The sequence below is a fragment of the Triticum urartu genome, chromosome 5A, assembly GCF_056163025.1.
Source record: "Triticum urartu cultivar PI428250 chromosome 5A, HENAU_Tu73, whole genome shotgun sequence".
Lineage (NCBI taxonomy): Eukaryota > Viridiplantae > Streptophyta > Magnoliopsida > Poales > Poaceae > Triticum > Triticum urartu.
In genome coordinates this window covers 72766832-72791797 of record NC_141877.1, presented here as the reverse complement: position 1 = coordinate 72791797, position 24966 = coordinate 72766832, and the positions used below count along the sequence as shown (strand labels likewise).

The 24966-nt window shown below is 47.0% G+C and overlaps 2 protein-coding genes and 1 long non-coding RNA gene across 7 annotated transcripts; 2 read left to right on the top strand and 1 right to left on the bottom strand.

The window, feature by feature from the left end:
- Positions 1 to 13166: 13166 nt before the first annotated feature.
- Positions 13167 to 17580, bottom strand: LOC125507923 (uncharacterized). Of its 5 annotated transcripts, none has more exons than XR_007283140.2 (5): positions 17137 to 17580; positions 15398 to 15501; positions 13999 to 15303; positions 13661 to 13763; positions 13167 to 13508 (listed from the first exon to the last, which is right to left on the bottom strand). It is a non-coding gene; the product is annotated as an uncharacterized LOC125507923 (long non-coding RNA). The 5 variants fall into 5 exon arrangements; XR_007283134.2 differs by having other exon boundaries at positions 15458 to 15501; positions 17137 to 17577; XR_015604005.1 differs by having other exon boundaries at positions 13999 to 14181; positions 15135 to 15501; positions 17137 to 17574.
- Positions 17581 to 19360: 1780 nt separating this feature from the next.
- On the top strand, positions 19361 to 23886 carry LOC147970310 (uncharacterized). The gene is made up of 6 exons (XM_087523390.1): positions 19361 to 19799; positions 20100 to 20165; positions 20234 to 20302; positions 20388 to 21389; positions 21477 to 23765; positions 23879 to 23886. Exons 1-6 carry the CDS (start codon positions 19361 to 19363, stop codon positions 23884 to 23886), a joined length of 3873 nt encoding a protein of 1290 aa, XP_087379516.1.
- A 34-nt stretch (positions 23887 to 23920) lies between these two features.
- LOC147970309 (uncharacterized) lies at positions 23921 to 24856 on the top strand. The gene has a single exon (XM_087523389.1). The coding sequence runs from the start codon at positions 23921 to 23923 to the stop codon at positions 24854 to 24856; it is 936 nt and encodes a 311-aa protein (XP_087379515.1).
- The last annotated feature ends 110 nt before the right edge of the window (positions 24857 to 24966 follow it).

Here is a 24966-nt window from a genome sequence, read left to right as displayed (position 1 = left end):
CGAAAATGCTTCAAGACTCCTGACCGCACCGTCAACTTCGAGGACATTGAGCTCCAAGAAGATCTCTCTTATCGTGAGCACCCAGTTGTTATTCCTGAAGAGACTGAACGCAAGCCTCGCAACAAGTCAATCAAATTTCTCAAAGTCAAGTGGTCACACCATTCCGACCGTGAAGCTACCTGGGAATGCGAGGATCACCTCCGTTCTGAGTACCCGGAGTTCTTTCGGTCCTAGATCTCGGGACGAGATCCTTTCGTAATGGTGGAGTGTTGTAACACCCCGGATGTAACTTTCCCAATTTGTACTCCAACTCTTGCCATTTCCGACGTTAAGTTATATTTATTTCTCGGGTTCGGGTCTTTGTCTCCGTGTGTTGTTTTTGTTTTCATGCATCTCATATCATGTCATCATGTGCATTGCATTTGCATACGTGTTCATCTCATGCATTCGAGCATTTTCCCCGTTGTCTGTTTTGCATTCCGGCGCTTCGTTCTCCTCCGGTGGTCATTTCTAGCTTTCTTTCGTGTGTGGGGATTAAACATTTCTGGATTGGACCGAGACTTGCCAAGCGGCCTTGGTTTACTATCGGTAGACCGCCTGTCAAGTTTCGTATCATTTGGACTTCGTTTGATACTCCAACGGTTAACTGAGGGACCGAAAAGGCCTCGTGTGTGTTGCAGCCCAACACCCCTCCATTTTGGCCCAAAACCCACCAAACTCTGCTCCATGTCCTAGAGCGTTCGATCACGATCGCGTGGCCGAAAACCGCACCTCATTTGGACTCTCCTAGCTCCCTCTATGCCTATATATACACCCCCCATTCCAAATTCGCGGATCCTCTCCCCCTAACCCTAAATCTCAGATCCGCCGCCGCCGGACACGTCTGCGCCGCCACCGCCGGCCTACCACGAACCGACACGTGGCCTACGCCACTCCCTCCGCCGCCGGCCCGGGACGGCCCGCATCCGCCCCCCGGCCCACGAGCGCCAGCCGCCGCCCTCCTCCACGCCAACCGCCGCGTGCCGCCGCCCACGCGCCGCCGCCGCCGCCCCATCGCTGGATCCGCCGCCTCCAGCCGCTGCCGCGCCGCCCGCTACCTCCGGCCGCGTCGCCGGACCGCATCGCCGCCGCCGGCGGCGACCTCCCTCCGGCCGCCGTCTTCCTCTCCGGTGAGGTCCGGTGGATCGGGACGAGATCCACCGGGATCTCATCCAAACGCAGCCCCGCGCCGCCCGGATCCCTCCATCCCGGGATATCCTCGTCCCGTTGACTTTTGCACAGGGTATAAATTTCGTCTAAGTCCCAGAATTCCTGATCCAAGTTGCTCTGTTCGAGGCCCCGTAACTTTGCATCCGTAGCTCCGATTCATGCATATAGCATATCAAAATGTTCATCTCAGAGAGTACATCATTTCATTACATTGCATCATTTTCATTTGAGCTCATCTTGATTCCCGAAATGCTGTTAGAAGAGGGCTACTTGAGTTAATCGTCAGATCTGCTAGTTCATCTTAGACTTTTGTCATTTTTGCCATAATTGTTGTGTGCATGATATGCCTATGAGTCCTTCATATGTTTTGTTAAGGATTTTGTCTTCTTTCCAGAGGTGCAACCCATGCATTTTTGTGATGTGTGTGGTGACTTGTGCAAGCTTGCAAAGTGAGGCAACCGGTAAATCTGTTTTCAGGGACTTATAGTTTTCACTAAGTCTGGGATTATTTAGTTCATGATGCCATATGTTCGTGCTGTTTCCTAGTGATCCGTGCCTCTTTTGAGGATGATCAGTAAAGGAGTTTTGTTAATCTTGTTATTCTCTATCCATCCATGTCTTTGTTTGCAATTATGGAGCACCCTAGCTTGAGTCAATCGAGCTCTATTTTTGCTTCGTTGTGAATCTGGGCAGATCGTCAACTCGTTTGCGATTTTTCCGATGTTATTGTAGTTGATCCGTGCACGCTATGCCATTGTTCTTGCCATGTCTAGCTAGAATTTTGTGCCTTATTAATGGATGTATGCTTTCCTTGCCATGACTTGCACCGTAGTGAGTGCATCGAGCTTGTTTACATGCCTTCGTGAGTTATATTTCAGCATGTCTCAGTTTTCACTAAGTCTGAAAACTGATTGTGTTTTAGCTATGTTCGTGTGCCCGTTAGTATAATTTGTGAACCCTTTTGGCCCCAGGTCACTTTGGGTCTTTTGTTAAGCTTGTTAAGTAGCTCCATGCCATGTTCTTACTTGTCTTAATCAGGTCATGTATCATGTTGTTTTGCTGCTCCGAAGAGGGCTTCGTGATCTGAAATTTCAGACAAGTGTTAATTTCACTAAGTCTGAAATCTGTTTTGCATTTGCGTTTTTGCCATGCTTGTTTGAACCACATAATGGATGAATTGGCCGTGGCTCAGTGCTAGTATTTTGTTAAGCATCTTGTGTGCATACCTTCCATGCATTTTGTTGTCATGTTTTGGTGCTGTAGCATGTTCATTTCATTGCATTTAGATGCCTACTTGCTGTAAATCGCAGACCGGTGTCACTTTTTTAAACGCTTGCCATTTCCAAACCGTAACTCCGATTCCAATGAGCTTTATATCATTTTCAAGAGATTTCATCTCATCTTTCCAGTGGCACCCTTGGAATTCCAGGTTGAGGCCAGGTTCATGCATTTCCTGTCATATCTTGCATTTTGCACCCCACATCGCATCCCGCATAGCATGTCATCATTGCATCTTATTGTTTGAGCTTGCACGTGGTTGATTGTATCCTTGTTGCTTGTTTGTATTGTTTGGGTAGAGCCGGGAGACGAGTTCTCTAACGAGGAGCCCGTTGAGTTTGCTTTTGAGGATCCAGTCAACTCTGACAGCTTTGCAGGCAAGATGATCATACCCTCGAAATCACTACTATCTTTGCTATGCTAGTTTGCTCGCTCTTTGCTATGCCATTGCTACGATGCCTACCACTTGCTTGCAAGCCTCCCAAATTGCCATGTCAAACCTCTAACCCACCATTGTCCTAGCAAACCGTTGATTAGCTATGTTACCGCTTTGCTCAGCCCCTCTTATAGCGTTGCTAGTTGCAGGTGAAGTTTGGAGGCCGTTCCTTGTTGGAACATCTTTTGTTTACTTGTTGGGATATCATTATATTATCTTGCTATCTTAAATGCATCTATATACTTGGTAAAGGGTGGAAGGCTCGGCCTCTCGCCTAGTGTTTTGTTCCACTCTTGCCGCCCTAGTTTCCGTCATATCGGTGTTATGTTCCCGGATTTTGTGTTCCTTACGCGGTTGGGTTATAATGGGAACCCCTTGATTTTTCGCCTTGATTCAAGCTTTTCCAGCAATGCCCAACATTGGTTTTACCATTCGCCACCTAGCCCCTTTTTCTTTCCCTTGGGTTCTGCAGACTCAAGGGTCATCTTATTTTAACCCCCCCGGGCCAGTGCTCCTCTGAGTGTTGGTCCCACCGAGCGATGTCCGAGGCTACCAGGGGCAACTCTGGGCTGGCCTACCCGACGTCTGGCTCATCTGAGTGTGCCCTGAGAAAGAGATATGTGCAGCTCCTATCGGGATTTGTCGGCACATTCGGGCGGTGTTGCTGGTCTTGTTTTAACCTGTCGAAGTGTCTTGAGTTACCAAGATACCGAGTCTGATCGGAATGTCTTGGGAGGAGGTCTATTCCTTCGTTGACCATGAGAGCTTGTCATGGGCTAAGTTGGGACTCCCCTGCAGGGATTGAACTTTCGAAAGCCGTGCCCGCGGTTATGGGCAGATGGGAATTTGTTAATGTCCGGTTGTAGATAACTTGTACCTTAATTAATTAAAATGAATCAACTAAGTGTGTTACCGTGATGGCCTCTTCTCGGCGGAGTCCGGGAAGTGGACACGGTGTTGGAGTAATGCTTGCGCAGGTTGTTCCTCTAGTTTTTCACGCTCGCGCTTTGCCTCCTCTTCTCGCTCTCTTTTGCGAATAAGATAGCCACCATATATGCTAGTCGCTTGCTGCAGCTCCACATATATTTGCCTTACCCTTCCTATAAGCTTAAATAGTCTTGATTGCGAGGGTGCGAGATTGCTGAGTCCCTGTGGCTCACAGATACTATAACTCCAGATGCAGGTCCAGGTGATTCCGCTCCAGGTGATGAGTACGAGCTCAAGTGGGAGTTCGACGAAGACTCTCAGCGTTACTACGTGTCTTTTCCTGATGATCAATAGTGGTGCCTAGTTGGGGTTTGATTCGGGGCCTTGTCGCATGTTGGGTTCTTTTCTATTTTGGCGCCGTAGTCGGGCCATGAGTGTTTGTATGATGGATGTTATTTATGTACTTTGATGTGACGTGGCGAGTGTAAGCCAACTATGTATCTCCCCTCTTTTATTATATATTACATGGGATGTTGTGATGATTGCCTAACTTGCGACATTGCTTTCAATGCGGTTATGTCTCTAAGTCATGCCTCGACACGTGGGAGCTATAGCCGCATCGAGGGCGTTACAAGTTGGTATCAGAGGCTTCCCCGACCTTAGGAGCCCCATTGCTTGATCGTTTTTAGCGGCCGAGTTGTGTCTAGAAAAATGTTTTGAGTCACTTAGGAATTATATAGCGGAGAGATTAGGAATTCTTTTTACTTCCCAGTCTCCTCATCGCTCTGGTAAGGCATCCTGACGTAGAGTTTTGACTCTTCTCTTCTCAAATTTCACTAAAAAAAATTTAGGATCACGCGAGTATCTTGGAATCGTTCCGATGGCTTATGATGAGAACATTGACTTGGTGCCTCCTATCAGGGGTTTAGTGGAAGTGTCCCGGGGAGTTGAGCTCTGAGGTGTTGTCATCATAATTTTATCGTTGCAATTCTGGAATACTTGAGATATGTTCGCCGACATCGAAAATCTCTTTTATGCAGTTCGTTGGTGAGATAATAATAAAAGCAAAGTGATAATAAAAGCATTGTATTTCCTTGTTCATGATAATTGTCTTTATTCATGCTATAATTGTGTTATCCGGAAATCATAATACATGTGTAAATACTTAGACACCAACATGTCCCTAGTAAGCCTCTAGTTGACTAGCTCGTTGATCAACGGATAGTCATGGTTTCCTGACTATGGACATTGGATGTCATTGATAACGAGATCACATCATTAGGAGAATGATGTGATGGACAAGACCCAATCCTAAACATAGCACAAGATCGTATAGTTCGTTTGCTAGAGTTTTCCAATGTCAAGTATCTTTTCCTTAGACCATGAGATCGTGTAACTCCCGGATACCGTAGGAGTGCTTTGGGTGTACCAAACGTCACAACGTAACTGGGTGACTATAAAGGTATACTACGGGTATCTCCGAAAGTGTCTGTTGGGTTGACATGGATCAAGACTGGGATTTGTCACTCCGTATGACGGAGAGGTATCACTGGGCCCACTCGGTAATGCATCATCATAATGAGCTCAAAGTGACCAAGTGTCTGGTCACGGGATCATGCATTACGGTACGAGTAAAGTGACTTGCCGGTAACGAGATTGAACAAGGTATTGGGATACCGACGATCAGATCTCGGGCAAGTAACATACCGATTGACAAAGGGAATTGTATACGGGATTGATTGAATCCTTGATGTCGTGGTTCATCCGATGAGATCATCGAGGAACATGTGGGAGCCAACATGGGTATCCAGATCCTGCTATTGGTTATTGGCCGGAGAGCGATCTCGGTCATGTCTACATGTCTCCCGAACCCGTAGGGTCTACACACTTAAGGTTCGGTGACGCTAGGGTTGTAGGGATATGTATATGCAGTAACCCGAATGTTGTTCGGAGTCCCGGACGTCACGAGGAGTTCCGGAATGGTCCGGAGGTAAAGAATTATATATAGGAAGTACTATTTCGGGCATCGGGACAAGTTTCGGGGTCACCGGTATTGTACCGGGACCACCGGAAGGGTCCCGGGGGTCCACCGGGTGGGGCCACCTGCCCCGGGGGGGACACATGGGCTGTAGGGGGTGCGCCTTGGCCTACATGGGCCAAGGGCACCAGCCCCAAGAGGCCCATGCGCCTAGGGTTTCAAGAAGGGAAGAGTCCCAAAGGGGGAAGGCACCTCCTAGGTGCCTTGGGGAGGAGGGATTCCTCCCCTTGGCCGCACCCCCTAGGAGATTGGATCTCCTAGGGCCGGCGCCCCCCCCCTTGGCCCTCCTATATATAGTGGGGAGATGGAGGACTTCTCACCCCACGCCTTTGGTGCCTCCTCTCCCTCTCCAACACCTCCTCCTCCTCCATAGAGCTTGGCGAAGCCCTGCCGGAGTACTGCAGCTCCATCACCACCACGCCGTTGTGCTGCTGTTGGAGCCATCTTCCTCAACCTCTCCTTCTCCCTTGCTGGATCAAGAAGAAGGAGACGTTACGCTGACCGTACGTGTGTTGAACGCGGAGGTGCCGTCCGTTCGGCGCTAGGATCTCCGGTGATTTGGATCACGTGGAGTACGACTCCCTCATCCCCGTTCTTTGAACGCTTCCGCTCGCGATCTACAAGGTACGTAGATGCATCAAATCACTCGTTGCTAGATGAACTCATAGATGGATCTTGGTGAAACCGTAGAATTTTTTTTTGTTTTCTGCAACGTTCCCCAACAAATCCCGCAACCCGCGGCGCGTCGTGACGAGGCGTGGCGAGGCGAGCGCAGGAGGAGGAGTGCGCGAGGGTCTCATCTCTTCTCAAGCTCCAATAGCATGAGGGAGAGAATCCCTTATAAACCACTCCAACTCTCCTTCCACTTCCGGGTTGGGACTAAACTTCCCACCACCTTGTCATGCCACCTACATGGGCCCTTAGAGATCAAATCTGAAATTGTCATATGGGCTCTAGGCCCATCTCATATTTCAACATTATTCATCTTTCAAACCCGCAAATTTCCCCCCTTTTTCGAGCCCTCGCGGATGCATGACAAAGAGCCCAGATCTTGCAAACTTCAGAAGCTATTCACAGATCACTTCACAAGCTTCCTTAATGTGCCCATCTGCAGCCTCCTCTCCTCATCCATCACCAGCTTATTCGTTTCTGACATCGGTAAGGTGGAGCGCTTTTCGAAGGAGCAAGAGGATGCCCCTTCAGCTCCTCACCTCCATCCAGAACCTCGAGTTTAATAAGTGCACCAAGCTACAGTGCCTCCCAGCAGGGATACATAGACTTTCCAGCCTCAGACTAGCCACAGTGGGAGTAACTTCAGTAGTAACATCGAGTCCAACTCAGCATATTTGCTTATGTGGCAATGAATTAATGAGGAGAGAGGTAGTAGTAGTAACTTAGCTAGTTACTGTAACATCACATATCCCAATGCAATATGAGTCTATAACATAATAAATGAAGCTCTGCATGTTACCACACTTATGTTACTACCCACTATGAATGTAGTAACATAGTCTAGGGATATGTGTATGTTACTCTCCATTGTGGCTAGTCTCAAGATGTTACGGATTGCATGTTGTCATGCCTTGCAATCGCTGCCCAAAGACGGCCTCCCAACTTCTCTGCAAGTTTTACAAATCGATTACTGCCATGCTTTCAAATTGCTGCCCAATGACAGCCTCCCATGTTCTCTGCAATGTTTAAGCATCGGGAAATGTGATTTCTTGGAATCGCTGCCCAAGGACAGCCTCCCAAGTTCACTGCAGGAATTATGGATCAGGAATTGTGATGCCCTGAAATTTCTGCCCAAGGATGGCCTCCCATGTTCGCTGAAAACATTAGACATCTCTAGCTACCCTGCTCTGGAATTGCTACCCAAGGATGGCTTGCCATGTTCTCTGGAAAAATTGAAGATATATGATTGTCCTGCTCTGAATTCATTGCCCAATGATGGCCTCCCGGATTCCCTGCTAGTGTTAGATGTCCGTAGTTGCAAAAGCGAGGAGCTAAAGAGGCAGTGCCGCAAGTTTAAAGGAACCATTCCAATCGTGATGGATTAATCCAAGGTAGCAAACACTTCCTTGCTTGTAGCCACCCACCATTTTTCCTTTGCTTTTCCTAACCTCGAAATAAGTCAAAGCAATTGTTCTCTTTTTGTTTGGTTGGTCACAGTTACTGTCATTTCACCTGAATAAACCACTCACTGTGATCTGATGTGCAGGGATCGTCGTCTTCCTTTTGTGCATTCTGCTACAAGTTGAGCATTATCTGCGTAGTGGCAAGTGGCAACAGCACCATAAGGCTGCATGAGGAAATGCTACCATGTCGACCATGAACCAGCTAAAATGTTCTTCGCTGAATTCTGGCACCCACCTTGTTTGCAAAACGGAAGAGATTCAACAAGGCTGCCTCAGTGTTTCCCCATTGATCATTACCATGAAGACCAATTTGTAAGCTAGCCCGGCCTTGATCTCTAGTAATTTGTAATCAGATAGCCATTTCTGTGACTTTAACTAATGATTATGTATTGTCTTTGCAAATGGTCCAACAGGGCTGCAGCCGCCACTAGTAAAACCCGTCCCATCCCCTCCCCGCGTCGCTCCGTGTGGCGACCGGGGGGGGGGGGGGGGGGACCCTAGCCACCGGCTTCGGGCCTCCTCTCGCCCCTTCCCTCCCTCGCCGCTGCCGGACCACGCTGCCGGGCAAAGCCCACCGGCGCCGGTGGCGGCGGGGCTCATCTTCATCCCGCTTGAAGGCTGTTGACGCGGGGCGGTGGCGGACGGCGGGGCGTGGAGGCGCGGCGGCGGGGTAGCGAGGGCGTGGTGGCGGCGCGGTGGGCTGCACGGGGCGGCTCGCGCTCGTAGCTGCGGTGGTGGCCAGATCTGGCGGTCCGGCAGGCGCGGGCGACGTGCGGCGCCTCGCCGGCGGGCGCGGGTGCTTCCGTGCTGCGTGCAGCGCGGTGGTCGGGCTCGCGGCGGGCGCGCGTGCTGGTGGTGCGCGCTGGCCGTCCTCCAGTCGGGGCTCCCCTGTTCCAGCCCCTGGATGGCGGCGAGCGGTGCGGGATGGCTCTCCCGGTGAGTGCTCTTGGCTGCGGGTGCGGGCCGGCTTCGCGCTTCTTGTCGATGGTTGGGCGGGCTGCCGTTGGTGGCCTCGCGTCGAGCTGCGGCGGGCGCCATGGTGAGGCGACACGGGGGTGTGTCCGGTGATGGGAGGCCCCGATGGCCACCCGTCGCCGGTGCAGGGGTGCACCGGTCCGGATGCGTTCGCTCCTCCTCCCCCTTTCCTCGGCTATGTGCTCTTTGTTGGGGCTCTGGCGATGTTCGAGGCAGGGCGGTTGCTGGCATCTTCATAGGCGGGGGCTGCCAGTCAGGCCAAAGCCAAGGCCTTTGGGTATTCACGGAGCTGCTTGGATGCTGGGCGGCGGCCCTGGCGGCGGGAGACGCGGTGTTCATGGGCGGAGCGCGCGTCTTGGGTGCGGTCGGGCAGCCATGGCCGCGTGGGTGGCATGGTTGGTGATGTTTGGCGAAGCATGGTGGTTTGGTAGAGGGTTAACACCGGAGTACATAACTTGCCCGGTCTTCTCCGGCCGACGGTGGCGGCGCCGCGGGCGTCGTTTCCTTCATGAAGGCCCCGTCGCGGTGTTCTCTTCTCTCCTTGTTGCTCCAGGTGAAAACTTGATCTCCGAGATCGGGCGGTGGTGGCTTTCGGTGTCGTGCCCTTCTTGAAGGCACCGCCTTGGAGTCCATGCTTCACCATTGTCCCACTTCACTTCTTCTCGGTGGCTAGGTCTCGGAAGGTCCTCGTCGGCCCTAAGTGTTTGGTAGTGTGCTTGGTGGTCGATTGGGTAGTGTTACGGTGCATCGGCATTCTTGTATCTTGCCTTTGGTGTGTGTGGCGTGTGTGTGTGTGTGGGGGGGGGGGGGGGGGGGGGGTGTTGTGTGTTGTACCCGGATTTGTACTTCTGGTCGTGGCTTTATATATAAAGCGGGGCGAAAGTCTTTTTCGGTAATGGTCTAACAGGTCGTTGTTTCTTTTGTGAGGCCGCTGGCAGCAGAGTTGTGCATCCGTCTTCCGGAGAATACTTCATGTGCGAGACACTTTATATTCCGGATAATATAAAGTGCTGCATCTTCTCTTCGCCGTGCTTGTGCTGTAGTAAGTGTGATTCTCTTGTTCGCTTGGTCGAAGGAGGCTCGCAAAGAGTTTCAGGAACTGTCGATGGTTTAAATACTAAGTTAAAAGCAGGGAGTAATGTTGAGAAGTCGTGGTGATTTACTTGGAATTGTTTCTAACGTGGCAAGCAAGGAGTATTGTTCTTTGTCCACTATGAAGTTACAGCCTTATACGGCAGATATGTCTTGCTGCAATTTTCTGAAGGAATGATAGATTGCCTAAGCATTTGTAGAAAGAGAATGTAGCAGATACATGAGTGGTGGTCTTGAAGGTACTGTCACCCAGTGCCATTATCATCCCAAGATAGTCATAAGATCAGATAAATGTTATCTTGTCCACGTACAACCAGTTTAGGATGGATTTGATTAAAATTATTTTCTTATTGCACGTGGTCACAAAATATTCTGCATGCTGATTTCCTCGCTGCTTGGTAACATTTTTCTATAAATCGTATCCAAACATACCCTTTTTTTTAGTTGATATCCAAACATACCTGCAAACATGAACAATCTGTAACTGTGAGTTAGTGTGGCGTTATTTTTCTCATGTACCAACCTATAATTTTTAGAACGCCACAAAATTTCCGTTGTCTGAAAAACAAGTCCATTTCACATGAAGCACGCAACGAATCCCACAAACCACCAAAACATATATTCAAAATTATCATCTCCTAGACATTAGTTTTTAAATATGTGCCATGAAAAACTGAAATGTTCAATCAGTTCGACAACAAAGATGTACATCCATGAAAACTTAAAACTTCAGAGCAAAACTACTTTGAAAGACAAAAAAGAAAAGAAAATAGGAAAAAGAACTATAAATAGACTACGAACAAAGTACTAGTAGAAATTGTTCTTTTGCAATATTTGGTTTGTTTGTGTCATCGGCAACAATTAGCCTTCGACAGTTTAATCTATAGAAAATATAGAACCTACAATATTCATTGTATTGATGTGACCCTTGTGTAGGGTATATATAGAGTACATGAGAGAGGGGTAGGCTTGGAGTACAAGGCAAAGTTGTGTAAACCTATTTTATCTCTAAATACATAGTTATCTCTAACTCTCAAATATTATCTCTAACATTCCCTCTCAGTCGTAGCGGGAGTGAAACGAACGATGGCGACTGAAATTAAAGTCTTCTGCTTCTGTCGTCTTCTCCGCTGCGCCATCATCAACTGCGTCTCTAATGCCTAATGGGTCTGCACCTAGGGCGGTGACTGCGTCCCCTTCTAGTGCCTTCCCTATCTTCTCCTCTCTTCCCTCCCGCAGTCACAGCGGGAGTGGCGTGGATGCTGGTGACGACACGGACGCTGTTGACTGGAGTTGTTGCCGATGTGTTGCTATAGACGTAGTCATGTGGTCGATGTCGAGATCACCGATCGTGATGTATCCATGGTCGTAGTAGTCATGGTCGATGTAGTAGTCGTCGTGGATAATGAAGCCGCATAAAGCCGGAGGCGCAAAAAAATGCGCTACGACGGAGCTGCAGACGTGGACGATACACCCTGCAGATGTCAGAGGGTGTCGTCGGCGATGAGTCCACCGGTTTTGCCAAGACCGGAGGAAGCCCATCGAGCACACATCGGTTTTGCCATAACCGTGTTGCCGTGTAGGGGTCGTCACTATAGTGACGCCGTGTCGATGCAGTCGTATTATTGTGGATGACGCGGTCGATGCCGTCGTCGTGGTTGCGTCTTGCAGAAAAATCTGTCAGAGGACGCTAGTTGTCCATCTTGTGGACAAGGCGGCGGTGGTGTGTCGACGATGATGTTGGTGAAGACCACGTTGATGAAGACCTTGGCGATGAAGTGCCAGTGATGGTGTTGCAACGACATGTCGATGATGATGCGTCGCTTGAAGGCGTCCCTGTGGCGGCGAAGTGTCGATGTCGTGCCGAGTAGGTGAAGTCGATGAAGAATCGCATCTGGTTGCACACCGGCCTGGCGTGTGAACGATGCATGTCGTGATTGCTTCTTGTAGATGTACTCGACGATGATCTTGACTCGTAATTAGCTTGATGAAGTGGTTCGGCCTGGTGTAGTTCCCCTTGATGCAGTGCAAATCGGTCGGTGTAGTCGGTCGGCTCGATGATGTGGCAAGGGTCGATGCAGATCGCTCGATGCAGCAGCTCGGTGTAGGTCGCTCAGTGCGTTGGTGGCTGATGCCGGCGAAGCGCCCTCCCGTGATCCGAGACACAGGGGCTCGGTGAAGCTTGCATGCACTGCCAAAGGCCGTACGTGTAGTACGTACCGGATATAGGGCACATGGCTAAAAGACATGCACGTTCATACCTTGCATCCAGCCGTGCTGGAGTACATGTGCCGCCGGAGCGGCTGCTGTTTGACAGCGCATGCATGCGAAGCTGCTGCCGGCGAGCATGCGGGTTGTGGGGTCGACGAAGATCGCGCTGGCCGGTTGGATCATGGATGATGTAGATGTAGATGCTGCCCGAACCGTGGAGTCGTACACGCGTACTGCCGAGGCAGCTGAGATGCCGATCTGTTGCCGTGGTGATGCGCCGTCGTGTACGCACGTTGCTGCGCGAGAAACGCCGGATCTCGCGCGAGTCGTTGGAGCTCTGGATGCCGTATTTTGCATTGATTTTCACCGGATTTTGAGGGTTGGTGGATTTATTGGTGGCTGAGAAAATTAAACCTAGATTGGAATTCGAAATTTGTAGCTAAGCTAATCTAAAGAACCCATCTAATATTTGATCGATCGGGTGCCGCGTCCTCGGGGAGAGGAGATGGATCTCCTCGGGGACGGCGTGCTGCGAAAATGGGGAAAGGTCCTAGAATCGGCGTCGTTGGACAAACCGCTCTGATATCATATAGAAAATATAGAACCTACAATATTCATTGTATTGATGTGGCCCTTGTATAGGGTATATATAGAGTACATGAGAGAGGGGTAGGCTTGGAGTACAAGGCAAGGTTGTGTAAACCTATTTTATCTCTAAATACATAGTTATCTCTAACTTTCAAATATTATCTCTAACATAATCGATAAGAGAACTTCCAATTTCACATCACCTGACAAAATGGGCGAACACCCAACAACTCAATCGTAACACAAATGATTCCTCTAAGCTCTGGGGCTCCAAGGATAAAAGTGATTCCAGCCACATGATAGCTTTAACAACAGAAACTAAATCCACAAGTTCATTAAGCTACCACAGCAAATCAGATTACATTTCAACAAATAGAATAAATCAACAACTACGCTAGGCTGCAAATAAGTCATGGCAGTTCAAAGACAGAAACTAAATCAACAAGCACACTAGGCTGCGATAACAAGTCAGATGGTTAGTTTAATAATAGCAACCAAACTGAAACCTACATTAGGCTGCAACAACAGTCAACTCCACCGTGTGTGCAGCTGCCTGTGGATGTACTCTGATATTTTCCATCTGCTGTTAAGGTGAAGGCATGAGGCGCTATCTCCTGTACTGCACAGTAGTCAACTCTTGGGATTAAGGATCGGTTGCAACAAGTAACAAACTGTAACAAGTAAAGTTTTCCCCTATCAAACACTACATGCATTAAGATTGTCACCCGAAAAGAAAACTGTACATTGAAAATTTGTTCAAGTAGTACTTACAGCCTGCTGCTCCTAGACGGGCGGGACTGGTCCTTTGGGCAGAATTGGGACTTCACGGGGAATTGGGTTTCCGTTCAGTACATACGAAACACTACCCAATGCACTACAGAAAAGAAAATAAGGAAAGATGTAAGCAAAAGCTGTTGCCACATTTATTGGAACCAATAGTAGAATTAATCTATAGTACTATAACTAGGTATAGAGTGCAGATTATGTACATGAAACCGTTGAAGGCATGGCCATAGCAACCAATTTGAATTTCAGTATTGTGGGTAAGTGGTACAACACATTGCAACACTATATATATTAATGTACACAAATGGTGGATCACATAGTACCTGCTGATCTCTGCTTCCCTAAGGACAGCTTGTTGCAGGAACATCACGGACCATGCCTCGTAATCTTGATAAGATATCCCAACAAGATGACCGCTTTGGTTGAATATAGGTGATCCGAAACGACCAAATGAATGAAAAGGAATACCATGCCTCCAATTTGCCAATGGGCCTGTTCCTCCATCGCTGCTCACAACAAACAAACACAAAAAAAATACAAACAGCACATTAGAGCTATATTATTATTGTTCTAGAAAGGGAGCATCATGCCCCCAATTTCATATCTCATGAAACTGACAAGTGGCACATAATCATTCGCATCAAGGGGACGCCCTACCCCGGATTTCAGCCCAACGCAACCTTCCAGCTATCCTAACAAAAACACACGCCATACTAACTTCAAACATCCTCGAACCGAACGAAATCAACCAAACACAACATCACGACCATCTACGGATTATCCATATCCAAATACTTGCAGCTATATATTACAGAGCCAAGAAGACAATAGAGCTATCTAATCTAATCCAACCCAAATGTAACATGTTAAGAACAAGTTTGACAATAGACACTTTCTCCTCTCGCCGAACAGGCCAGTCTCAAATGTCAACGGTTGCACATAACCATTTGGTTGCACCTGAAGAACCAACGCACAGAAGCCATGTACGAAAAACTGCATTGATGGAGGAATCCCCTATCTCTACTACCTAAAAGAAACGTAAGGTTCCGTTTCCCCTCTTCGTCCAACCCCTTCGTACGATCCCCCCTCCCCTCGAGCGATTTTTTTCCCTCCCTCCAACGGTTTTCTCCCACAGCCGATTTTCTTTTCTCCCTCCAATCGACTTTATCTTTGCTAAAGAAATAATTCACATAAGGCAACCAAGCGCAATCAATCAACAATCAATCCAAACGCAATCAATTCATGCATGGCAATTAATTCATTCATGACGGTGATCAATCTCCTTCCTTCTTTCAATCAAACGGCGATCAATCTCCTTCCTTCTTTCAGTCACTTCCTTTCTTCTATCACCATGGTTTTACTTGGTGCCAATGAAAATGAAAATAGTCAAATCAGTTAAAATACGTCCTTTTAACTGGCGCTAATACAAATTCCAGCACTTCTATTTCCTGCCATATACCATGCTATAAAAATCATTCTGCGTTCTGAACCATGAGTCATGTTGAAGAGAAATCGGGTCTTGGCACTCATGGCGATGGGACCCAGGATGGGCCGTCCTGGCCTGTGAACTTCGTTCCCGCTCCCATTGGCCCTCCCCCGCCGATCACCAGGCAACATTTTATCCATTCCTGCTTTTAGTTATTTGCATAAGTAAATATACAGAATTGTTCTCTTTGTCAACCAATTGCAGACATGTAAGGTTCAGCGAAATAGAAAACCTACATATATACAGTATAGGTTGGACGCAACAGCAAAGGTTTTGTATGCTCGCATCAAACATACCTGGAGTGGAGCAGCCATCTTTCACGCCATCCTCATCGACCAAACTATAAGTATTCAAAGAAGATATGCTATCAAGTGAGCTGCTGATAATACTGCTAATGTATGCAATAAATTTCCAGGGGGTCAAAATGGATGCAATTGCATTTGATCCATTTCAACCGATCGCATATCGCTTCAGCGACAACCTACGTGCCGGCTCAGTATACTTATTCAAAAAAGTTGGTTTTGAACCAGTAGCATCTGCCAGTTGCATTGTCGGTGCCATGTGACTTTTACATCGTCCTCCACTCGCGCACTGAAGTACTTCTTGCCAGGGCCAGCATTAACACCCCTTCGTTGCCGCCACGATTCATTGATTTTATAGATGTCTACAGCCTCAGAAGCAGGATGCTTGCAGGTGCTTTGTATCATTTCACAATGAATTTTGCTGACATGTAGTTGAGCCAGAGTTCTTAACAAATTCACATGATTTTTTCCCATATGTCCTTGGCATAGTGATGCATGTCAGCAAAATAATGTTACACAGGTCAGACGACCGTACCATGCCATACCTACATGTGGTCCTAATGAACACTTGGTAAGAACTCTGCTTAATGTTTAGTACATTTTATTGGCAGTGGGCTAACATTTTATTGCTCAACCAGGAGGGAGTTTATCTACCTACGCGTCTGGGACCAACATGTGTCACGCCACTTGATGCGGTGGGGACTAGCAAAGCAGGGGCTTTGGACTTTAGGTGCCATACTGCTTGAGGTCAACAGAGCACAACGTGAGTGCTTGTGTAATCGAAGAACGTCTAACACGACCATCTTATATAAAAATGTATTGTATGTTGTTTAATTAAACCTATTTTGTAGGGTTCTTGAAAACGACACACATGAGCCAGCTTGTCTTCTAACCAGACAACCAGCAGTCCTACGAGCTGGCAGCCTGCCGTGCGGCACTAGGAGATGCTCTAGGGTCCTTGCAGAACCGGGCCAGCTTGATTGTTCAACGAATGAGCCATGTTCATGTTCAACGAATGAGGAGGGTTCAAGTCTGATGCAAAATTCACTTCGATGCTCTATAATGATGTTCCAATGTTATTATGTTCGCACAGCCACTTAGTGTTCGTCGCCTCTAAAACAGCTTCACAAGGATCTATTTTTATGCGTGTTGTCATCATTATAAATCCAGCTGGATGAAAGAAATCAATGACAGATGAGATTCTGTCCGGGGTCAACTGCTATATCTATGTTCTTTCCATTTTTTTGTTTCCCCACTAATTCCTTGTGTAATAATGCGCATTAACTCTAATTAATTAATACAGGATCTCTTTCCTATCCATGGTTGCATATAAGTCTGATTCCACGCAAACAATGTTGGATAACTTGGCATACGAACCTCACGCACTCTTCGTGGCATTGGTTTCTTGCTGATCTTTCCCCGCCTCCAATTCAATCAGCTCGACTATCAACCCGGGTGCCACGCCGCTAAGATAAACGCACGCAGACTCCTATCTAATTTGGTTCGGTAAGACCTATGGTTTATTTATGTTTACCATGTATAATTAGCCCCATGTTTGTGAGCATCGACTCTATGCAAAGCGCATCCTGTTTACTATTTGGGCTTCGAGCATAAGCTGCATAATAGAATAGTATGCTTCAGACTAATACGTGAGGTTGCAGAAATACACGTACCCACGTATAATCGGTGACTGGCTGGGAAAAGGGGGCCTCCATCCCTTTGCGATGCGCCGGTTGCTGCTCCACGCCGCCGGAGCAAACTCCAGCACACAGAAACCGCTCAGCCGCCGTCTCCCGGCCCGCCGTCACCGTACCGCGCGCAGCCGCCGTTTCGCGGCCACCGCGCCTGCCATCAATGGCGACGGCCCACGCAGCCCCCATCACCATGGCCAGGACGTCTGCCTTCAAGGACGGCAGCACCACATCCTCAACGAGCACAGCGGGGTAGATCGACGCCGGACGCGGCATCGCCGTCGAGCATCCTGAATTGGAGGCGCGGCCACGCCGGCAAGGAATTCGGCGCCGACGCAGCCGCTATCTCCTTCCTTTCCGTGAATGACGGCGAAAATTGGAGGATAATTTTGGTAGGGTTTCCACCGGTGCTGATTTTGTGATCGTGTTGTTGATCTGTGCCGTCCAGAGGATCGGACGGTGCGCATAGTGGCACAGCGGTGCTGGCAGGCCCAAGTTGGGCCAATTTAGAATGGATGTGGTGGCACTTGATGTAATAGGCCGTTGACCAGATTAGTTCTTGTGGGTGGGCCAAATGTTATACGACGCTGTGTTTTTCTCTTGTACAACGATGCCTCCATTTCTTACATTTTCTCATGTGGACAATATCTAATGTACGGTAAACGATCCTAAAAAAAGAGTCTGATGAAATCTTGTGACTCAAGAGAATGCAAGATATTTGTAGTACCATGTGCTATTAATTTTATGGATATAAAATATGTATCATTTTAATTTGCATCAACAAATTATAATTTATTATGCTCTTGAGGTAATGTCAACTGAATTTCACTGTATGAATAATTTTTAAATCATCATCATTAGTGATTTTAATTCTTAGTATAATAAGCAGGAGTGCATAAGTCGAATATGAATTGTAATGAGGTAGAATAAGCGTGCACTCTACAATCTTACCACGGTGGCCACGTAACAGAAACTTTTTTGACACTATCTTCCTTGCAGATGAAGTCTCCGACATGATCGAGTGATCGTACTCCCTTCAAAGACATGTCGAACTCTACGAACCAAAGTAATATTTAATGATCTAATGCTGTCTAATTGTACAATCTGATGCACAAGAAATAACTAAATTATTATTCTGTTTTTTAGGTGTCATCGATATTAATAATGGAGGGGAACCTATAGATGCGAAAGAGCGCAAGCGGCAACGTGCTAGGGAACGATATGCTCAGATGGATGCAGAGAAAAAAGATGAGCTACTTAAAAAGCGTCGTGAAGCCTATCAACAAAAGAAAGCTCGACTATTGGTTCATTCCCAAGAGACACAATCAAGTCAAGATACGTCAGTTGTTAAAGGTGCTTAATAGTAGGCATATTATTACTTGCAAATATAGCAATTGCGTTGTTCCATGTTTCTAAGCAACTATACCTGACGTGCCATGGTTAGAACAAGAAGACAGTTCTTGCAACAAGGAAAATATGGTTCCTCTTGAAGATAATGACTGGCTCAGCAGAAATGACACATACCGGAGGCAATTAATTGATTTGCCGGTTCTAAACGAACAGAACCACCAGAATGGTATATAGACAACCAATAAATCTTGCTATGCTAATTATTCATTACTCATTGTTCTACATATGTGATGATTCTCTATTCTGTAGATATTATTGGCTTCAACACTTGCAATACTGTTAGTCCCACATCATCCCATATTCATCCACAACCCATAGATCCCAAAGAGCGAAGGAGGCAACGAGATAGGGAACGATATGCGAGCATGGATAGCAATCAGAAAGAAGCGCTATTAAAAAGACAACGTGGAGCCTATCAAAAAATGAAATCATCAACAGGTAAAATTTGCATCAAACCAGTCAAAATTGTTCATTTGTTGCATGTAACAAACAAGCACTCCGACAATGTTGCCACTTTCGTGTCATTGAACAGAGAAAATCAAGAGTACACCTGCTAATGATAGGGAACGGTATGCTCGCATGGATATCATTAAGAAAGATGCACTGCTAAAAAGTAAGCGTGAAGCCTATCAACAGACAAAATCATCGATAGGTAATAATTACTCAACACCAATCAGAATTGTTCATTAGCCGAGATCACGCAATCAGTACTCTTATGTTGTTGTGCACTTATCATGTGATTTCAACAGAGAAGATGGAAAGTAAACGTGTTAATGATAGGGAGCGGTATGCCAGTATGACTCATGAGAAAAAGCATGCAAAGAGCGCTCGCCGCACGTCAAGGCGCAACACTCTCAGCCAAGATTCCTTGGCCATGGAGAACCCATTTTACACCCCGAAGATAGTTCGCGAAAATGCAAGTTTATTTGGTCCCGATGGTTCCGTAGTCAGACGTGATTGGTCTATTCCCGAGCTCATTGGTTCCCCTATTTATATCCAAACTGCTTCTGAGGATATATCGTGTGCGGAGACACCAGATATGGATGTCAGTACTGAACCACGGAGAAAACATGTGACACCTGGAGAAAGGCAAGCTTTGATGGATCGTCGAAACCAAGCTTTCCATGCAAGTGGTAGGAAGAACAGACCCACATCGATGGATGAAAACTACTCGATTACCCCAGACAACATAAATGGATTTGAACATCCACCACAATCGGTCATCATTAACAACGGTAATGTTCTTAACTTCGTATTCTGATTCTCTAGATTTAGTCACTGAAATTTTTATGTTGTATGAACAATAAGTACATCGCGAATGTGCGATCCAGGCGAAATACATCTAGCACACAATGACGGCATGAATGCATCGTTAGATCAAAATCCATCGATGACTGTGGAAGGTGTCAATGATTTTGAACTTCCTTCACAATCTGTCCTTGTCACTAATGATAATGTTTTCTCTTAATTGTTCTGACATTCTAGGATAAGTCATTGATAATCATATTGATTATACGTTTATGTTGTATTCATAGAAAATACATCTCCAATTCCCGATACTATCCAAGAACATACAACACACTCGCAAGTCAATGACGATTGTAAACTTTTTTTTATATTCGTGCACGACCTATTGGATACATGAGCCTCATAGATAATTATCCGATAGGTGATGAAGAGGGTGTCATATTGGAGGAAGACTCGGAAGACGAGGAAGGCTACATGTTTGCTGGGATAGGTATTTTAATCATGTTCCACGACGTCGCGTGTATATCATGTGCATGTTTTTTGTACTCATATTGCCAGTGCGTTGAACATTTCAGATGAGGACAATGACGAGGATGTTGAAATGGAGGAGGTTGACGATGATGACGACTCTGCTTCAATTTCAAACGTTCCAGATCCCTATGATATGGTTTATAGCAAACTCCCAACAGGAACACACAAGCTGAAGTCGATGGAGGACTGCAAACACTGCTGTGCAAAGAAGTTTGAGCGTGAGTCCAAGGGTTTTTGCTGCCGGAAGGGGAAGATCAAACTGGCCAACCCAGATACGCCACCCGAGCTCATGAGGCTATGGACAAGTGCAGACTCTGATGCCAGGCATTTCCGTGACAATATCAGGTTTTTCAATGGCCACTTCTCATTCACCTCACTATATTGTCACCTTGATAGTGATACCACTAACATATCAAAGCATCCTATCTATACATTTCGTGCCCATGGCCAAATGTACCACAACATACGGTCATTCGGCAAACAAGATGGATTGGATCGTAGTCACTTGGAGCTCTACTTCTATGATGATGACCCCAGTTTAGAACATAGATATCGCAGTTGCCGTAAAGAGCAGTGCCAGAAAGACAAAGAAGTAATCACACAATTGGTCAACATACTTCGTGGCAACCCATACTCTGAACACCTCCGGAGTATGGGCCACGTTGATGATGTTGATGACTATCGCATAACACTTAACCTTGACCAGCAGATGGATCAAAGAACACATAACGCACCGACCACTTCAGAAGTAGCCGCTGTGTGGGTGGAGGGTAGTGAACGTCGAAGACAATTCGACAATAGCGTCATCCTACAAGGGAAGAATAGAGATATATACGGCATCAAGTCCTACCATGGATGCTATGATGCGTTGTCGTACCCTCTTTTCTTCCCTAGAGGTGAACTTGGGTGGCATACTGATATCCCGAAGGAAGGTGTGCCCTATGAAACTGTGATGGCAGCTCGTGCAGCTCGTCTAGCTCGTGGCCTTAACAATAGGTCCTCCAATCCCACAATCAGTGAGAACGCTGCTGATGACGATGATGCAGGTTAGTGTTGCAATAAGTTGTTACATCACCGTCCATTTGAGGTGTGCTACCAATCGACATCACCATCGTTTTCAATTTTCTATGCAGGTTCTGGAGGTAGGCTATGTGTGTCTGTGAGGGACTACTACTGCTACAAATTCCAGATGCGTCCTGGGATATTCAACCCGATTCTCTTTGGCAAACGTCTTTTCCAGCAGTTCGCGGTCGACACATACATCAAGATTGAGAACTCCCGGTTGGACTACATATGGGGTCATCAAGATAAAATAAGGGCGGACCTGTACCAAGGCTTGGTGGATAGCTTACATGCCGGTGAGGGTAGGGCAGATTCCATTCGAAAACACACATTTCTAGCTACGTCATTTATCGGTGGTCCACGAGACATGAGGCGTCGCTACATGGATGCTATGGCCTTAGTTAGGAGGTATGGAAATCCAGACATCTTCCTCACGATGACATGCAACCCAAACTGGGATGAGATTAGGAAGGAACTTTACCCTGGCCAGACACCTCAAGATCGTCCAGATCTCATCGTCCGTGTTTTCAGGGAGAAGTTGGAGGAACTCAAGAATAAGCTATTTAAAAAGGATATCTTGGGTAAGGTGAGGGCTTATGTGTATGTGGTGGAGTTCCAGAAGAGGGGCCTGCCTCATGCGCACTTCCTGCTCATCATGGAGGGCCGATACAAGCTCACTTGCCCCGAGCAGTATGATCTCCTTATCTCAGCTGAGCTCCCCAACAAGAAGAAGTACCCAGAGCTGTACAAGTTGGTCGTGAAACATATGATGCATGGACCTTGTGGTGCTTTGAATCGTGAATGCCCTTGCACAAAGGGTCGTCCTTCTTGCAAGAATCACTATTCGCGACCTTTCAACGCGACTACCTTACAAGCCAAGGACTCCTACCCGCTATATAGACGACGTGAAGACGGATGTAAAGCAATGGTTCGAAAGGAATGGCTAGATAATAGGTGGGTCGTCCCATATAACCCACACCTCTTGCGCTACTTCAATTGTCACATCAATGTTGAGGCATGCGGAAGCATAAAGGCCGTTAAATACCTATTCAAGTACATATACAAGGGCCATGATCGAGCGTCTATTGCTGTAAGTGAGGCTGACAAAAATGGAGACATAGATGAGATCAAACAGTATAGAGACGCTAGGTGGGTCACTCCTCCAGAAGCATTGTGGAGGATATATGGATTTGAATTGAGTAAGAACTCGCCACCTGTGAAGCAGCTACAACTCCATTTGCCAAACATGCACATGGTGTCATTCCAAGCAGCCCAAAATATTGAACGAGTAGTTAACCGTGAAGGTGTTGAGAAGTCGATGCTTACAGAGTACTTTGAGGCAAATAGGTTACATGAGGATGCTCGTTCTATCTTGTACAGGGACTTCCCCGAGTGGTACACCTGGCAGACAAGTCAGAACAATAAATATTGGAGAAGAAGGGTACGAGATACAGGTGGACAAATTGGAAGAATTGTGTCAGCTCATCCTGCCGAGGGGGAACGCTATTACCTGCGGGTCCTCCTAAACCATGTCACTGGCGCCACCTCTTATGAGGACCTAAGGGCGGTTAATGGTGAGATCCTACCATCCTTTCGTGAAGCTGCCGAAAGAAGGGGGTTGATCGAAGGAGACAACACACTGGATGAGTCCCTCAATGAATCCACATTATATGAGATGCCATCATCTCTACGGAGGCTCTTTGCAACGATACTGGTATTCTGTGAGCCAAGCGATGTGCGTGGACTCTGGGAGAAGCACCTACATGCAATGTCAGAAGACTATCGTCGTAGCAATCCATCCAAAGTTGCAGTTGAGCAAATGGTTCTAATAGATATCAGGAATATGCTACAATCAATGGGCAAGGAGATAGAGTCATTCCCTCTTCCCGATATCCAGGAAGAATATGACACTTCATGCAGTGTGACAAGGGAGATCTTCGAGGAATCCACCATAGAGCTCAATGTTGAGGACACATATCTATCAGATTCACTTAATTCAGATCAGAGGGCCGCATACGATGAAATTATGTCTGCTATTGATTGTGATGAGGGTGCTGTGTTCTTTGTGGATGGACCTGGAGGCACCGGAAAGACTTTTTTGTACAGAGCACTGCTTGCAACGGTACGTGGGCAGAACAAGATTGCTATAGCGACAGCTACGTCCGGTGTTGCTGCCTCCATAATGCCCGGAGGGAGAACAGCTCATTCATGGTTCAAGATACCACTAGGCATCGATGATGGTGGGTTTTGTAGCTTCACTAAACAGAGCGGGACTGCCAAGCTCCTACAGTCAGCTTCTCTCATTATTTGGGATGAGGCTTCCATGACAAAGAGACAGGCAGTGGAGGCGTTGGACAATAGTATGCGCGACGTGACGAGCCGACCAGACCTGCCGTTCGGTGGGAAGACAGTTGTGTTCGGTGGAGATTTCAGACATGTCCTCCTTGTTGTCCGTAAGGGGTCTATGGCTCAGATAATTAATTCATCGCTACGTAGGTCTTACCTTTGGGATTCCATGCGCCACCTTAAGTTGGTACGCAATATGAGGGCACATAGTGACCCATGGTTTGCAGAGTATCTACTGCGCATTGGTGATGGTAAGGAGGAGACCAATGGAGATGGCGACGTCCGTCTTCCAGACGAGATATGTGTGTCGTCAACTGGGAAGGACACTGACCTTGATACACTAATAGACAATACTTTTCCTAGCCTCGGTGCTAACACGTCAGACCCAGACTACATCACCTCCAGAGCAATCTTGTCAACACGGAATGATTGCGTGGATATGATTAATCTGAAGATGATCAGTCGATTCCAGGGAGATGAGATGGTGTACCATAGTTTTGATTGTGCGGTGGACAACCCTCATAACTACTATCCTTCAGAATTCCTTAACACATTGACCCCTAATGGGCTGCCCCCGCATGTGTTGAAGCTCAAGATTAACTGCCCTGTCATATTGCTCAGGAACATTGACCCTACGAATGGACTTTGCAATGGCACGAGGCTGGTGGTTCGAGGGTTCCAAAGGAATGTCATCGATGCAGAAATTGTCCTTGGCCAACATGCTGGAAAAAGGATCTTCTTGCCAAGGATCCCCCTTTGCCCCTCTGATGATGAGATGTTTCCTTTTCAGTTCAAGAGGAAGCAATTTCCAATAAGGCTCAGCTTCGCCATGACGGTGAACAAGGCACAGGGGCAAACTATCCCGAATGTTGGTATTTACTTGCCCGAGCCGGTGTTCTCTCACGGACAGTTGTATGTTGCACTATCTAGATCCACCGCTAGAAAGAACGTCAAGATTCTTGCCGCTCCTGATGCTGGTAATAAGAAAAATAACTCAGATGACAGCAAAAAGAAGAGTTCAACTTGCAGCAAAAACAAGAGCTCTGATAGTCCTGTTGGTATGTACACGAAGAACATCGTCTATAAAGAGATCCTTACATCATAGGTGAGAAATTTGGCAGTTATATTTCCACTCTATTTCTTTTATTATATATGGCTATATTTTTATTTCACGATAAAATTAGATAATGAAATAGTTTTTAAATTATCTGATGT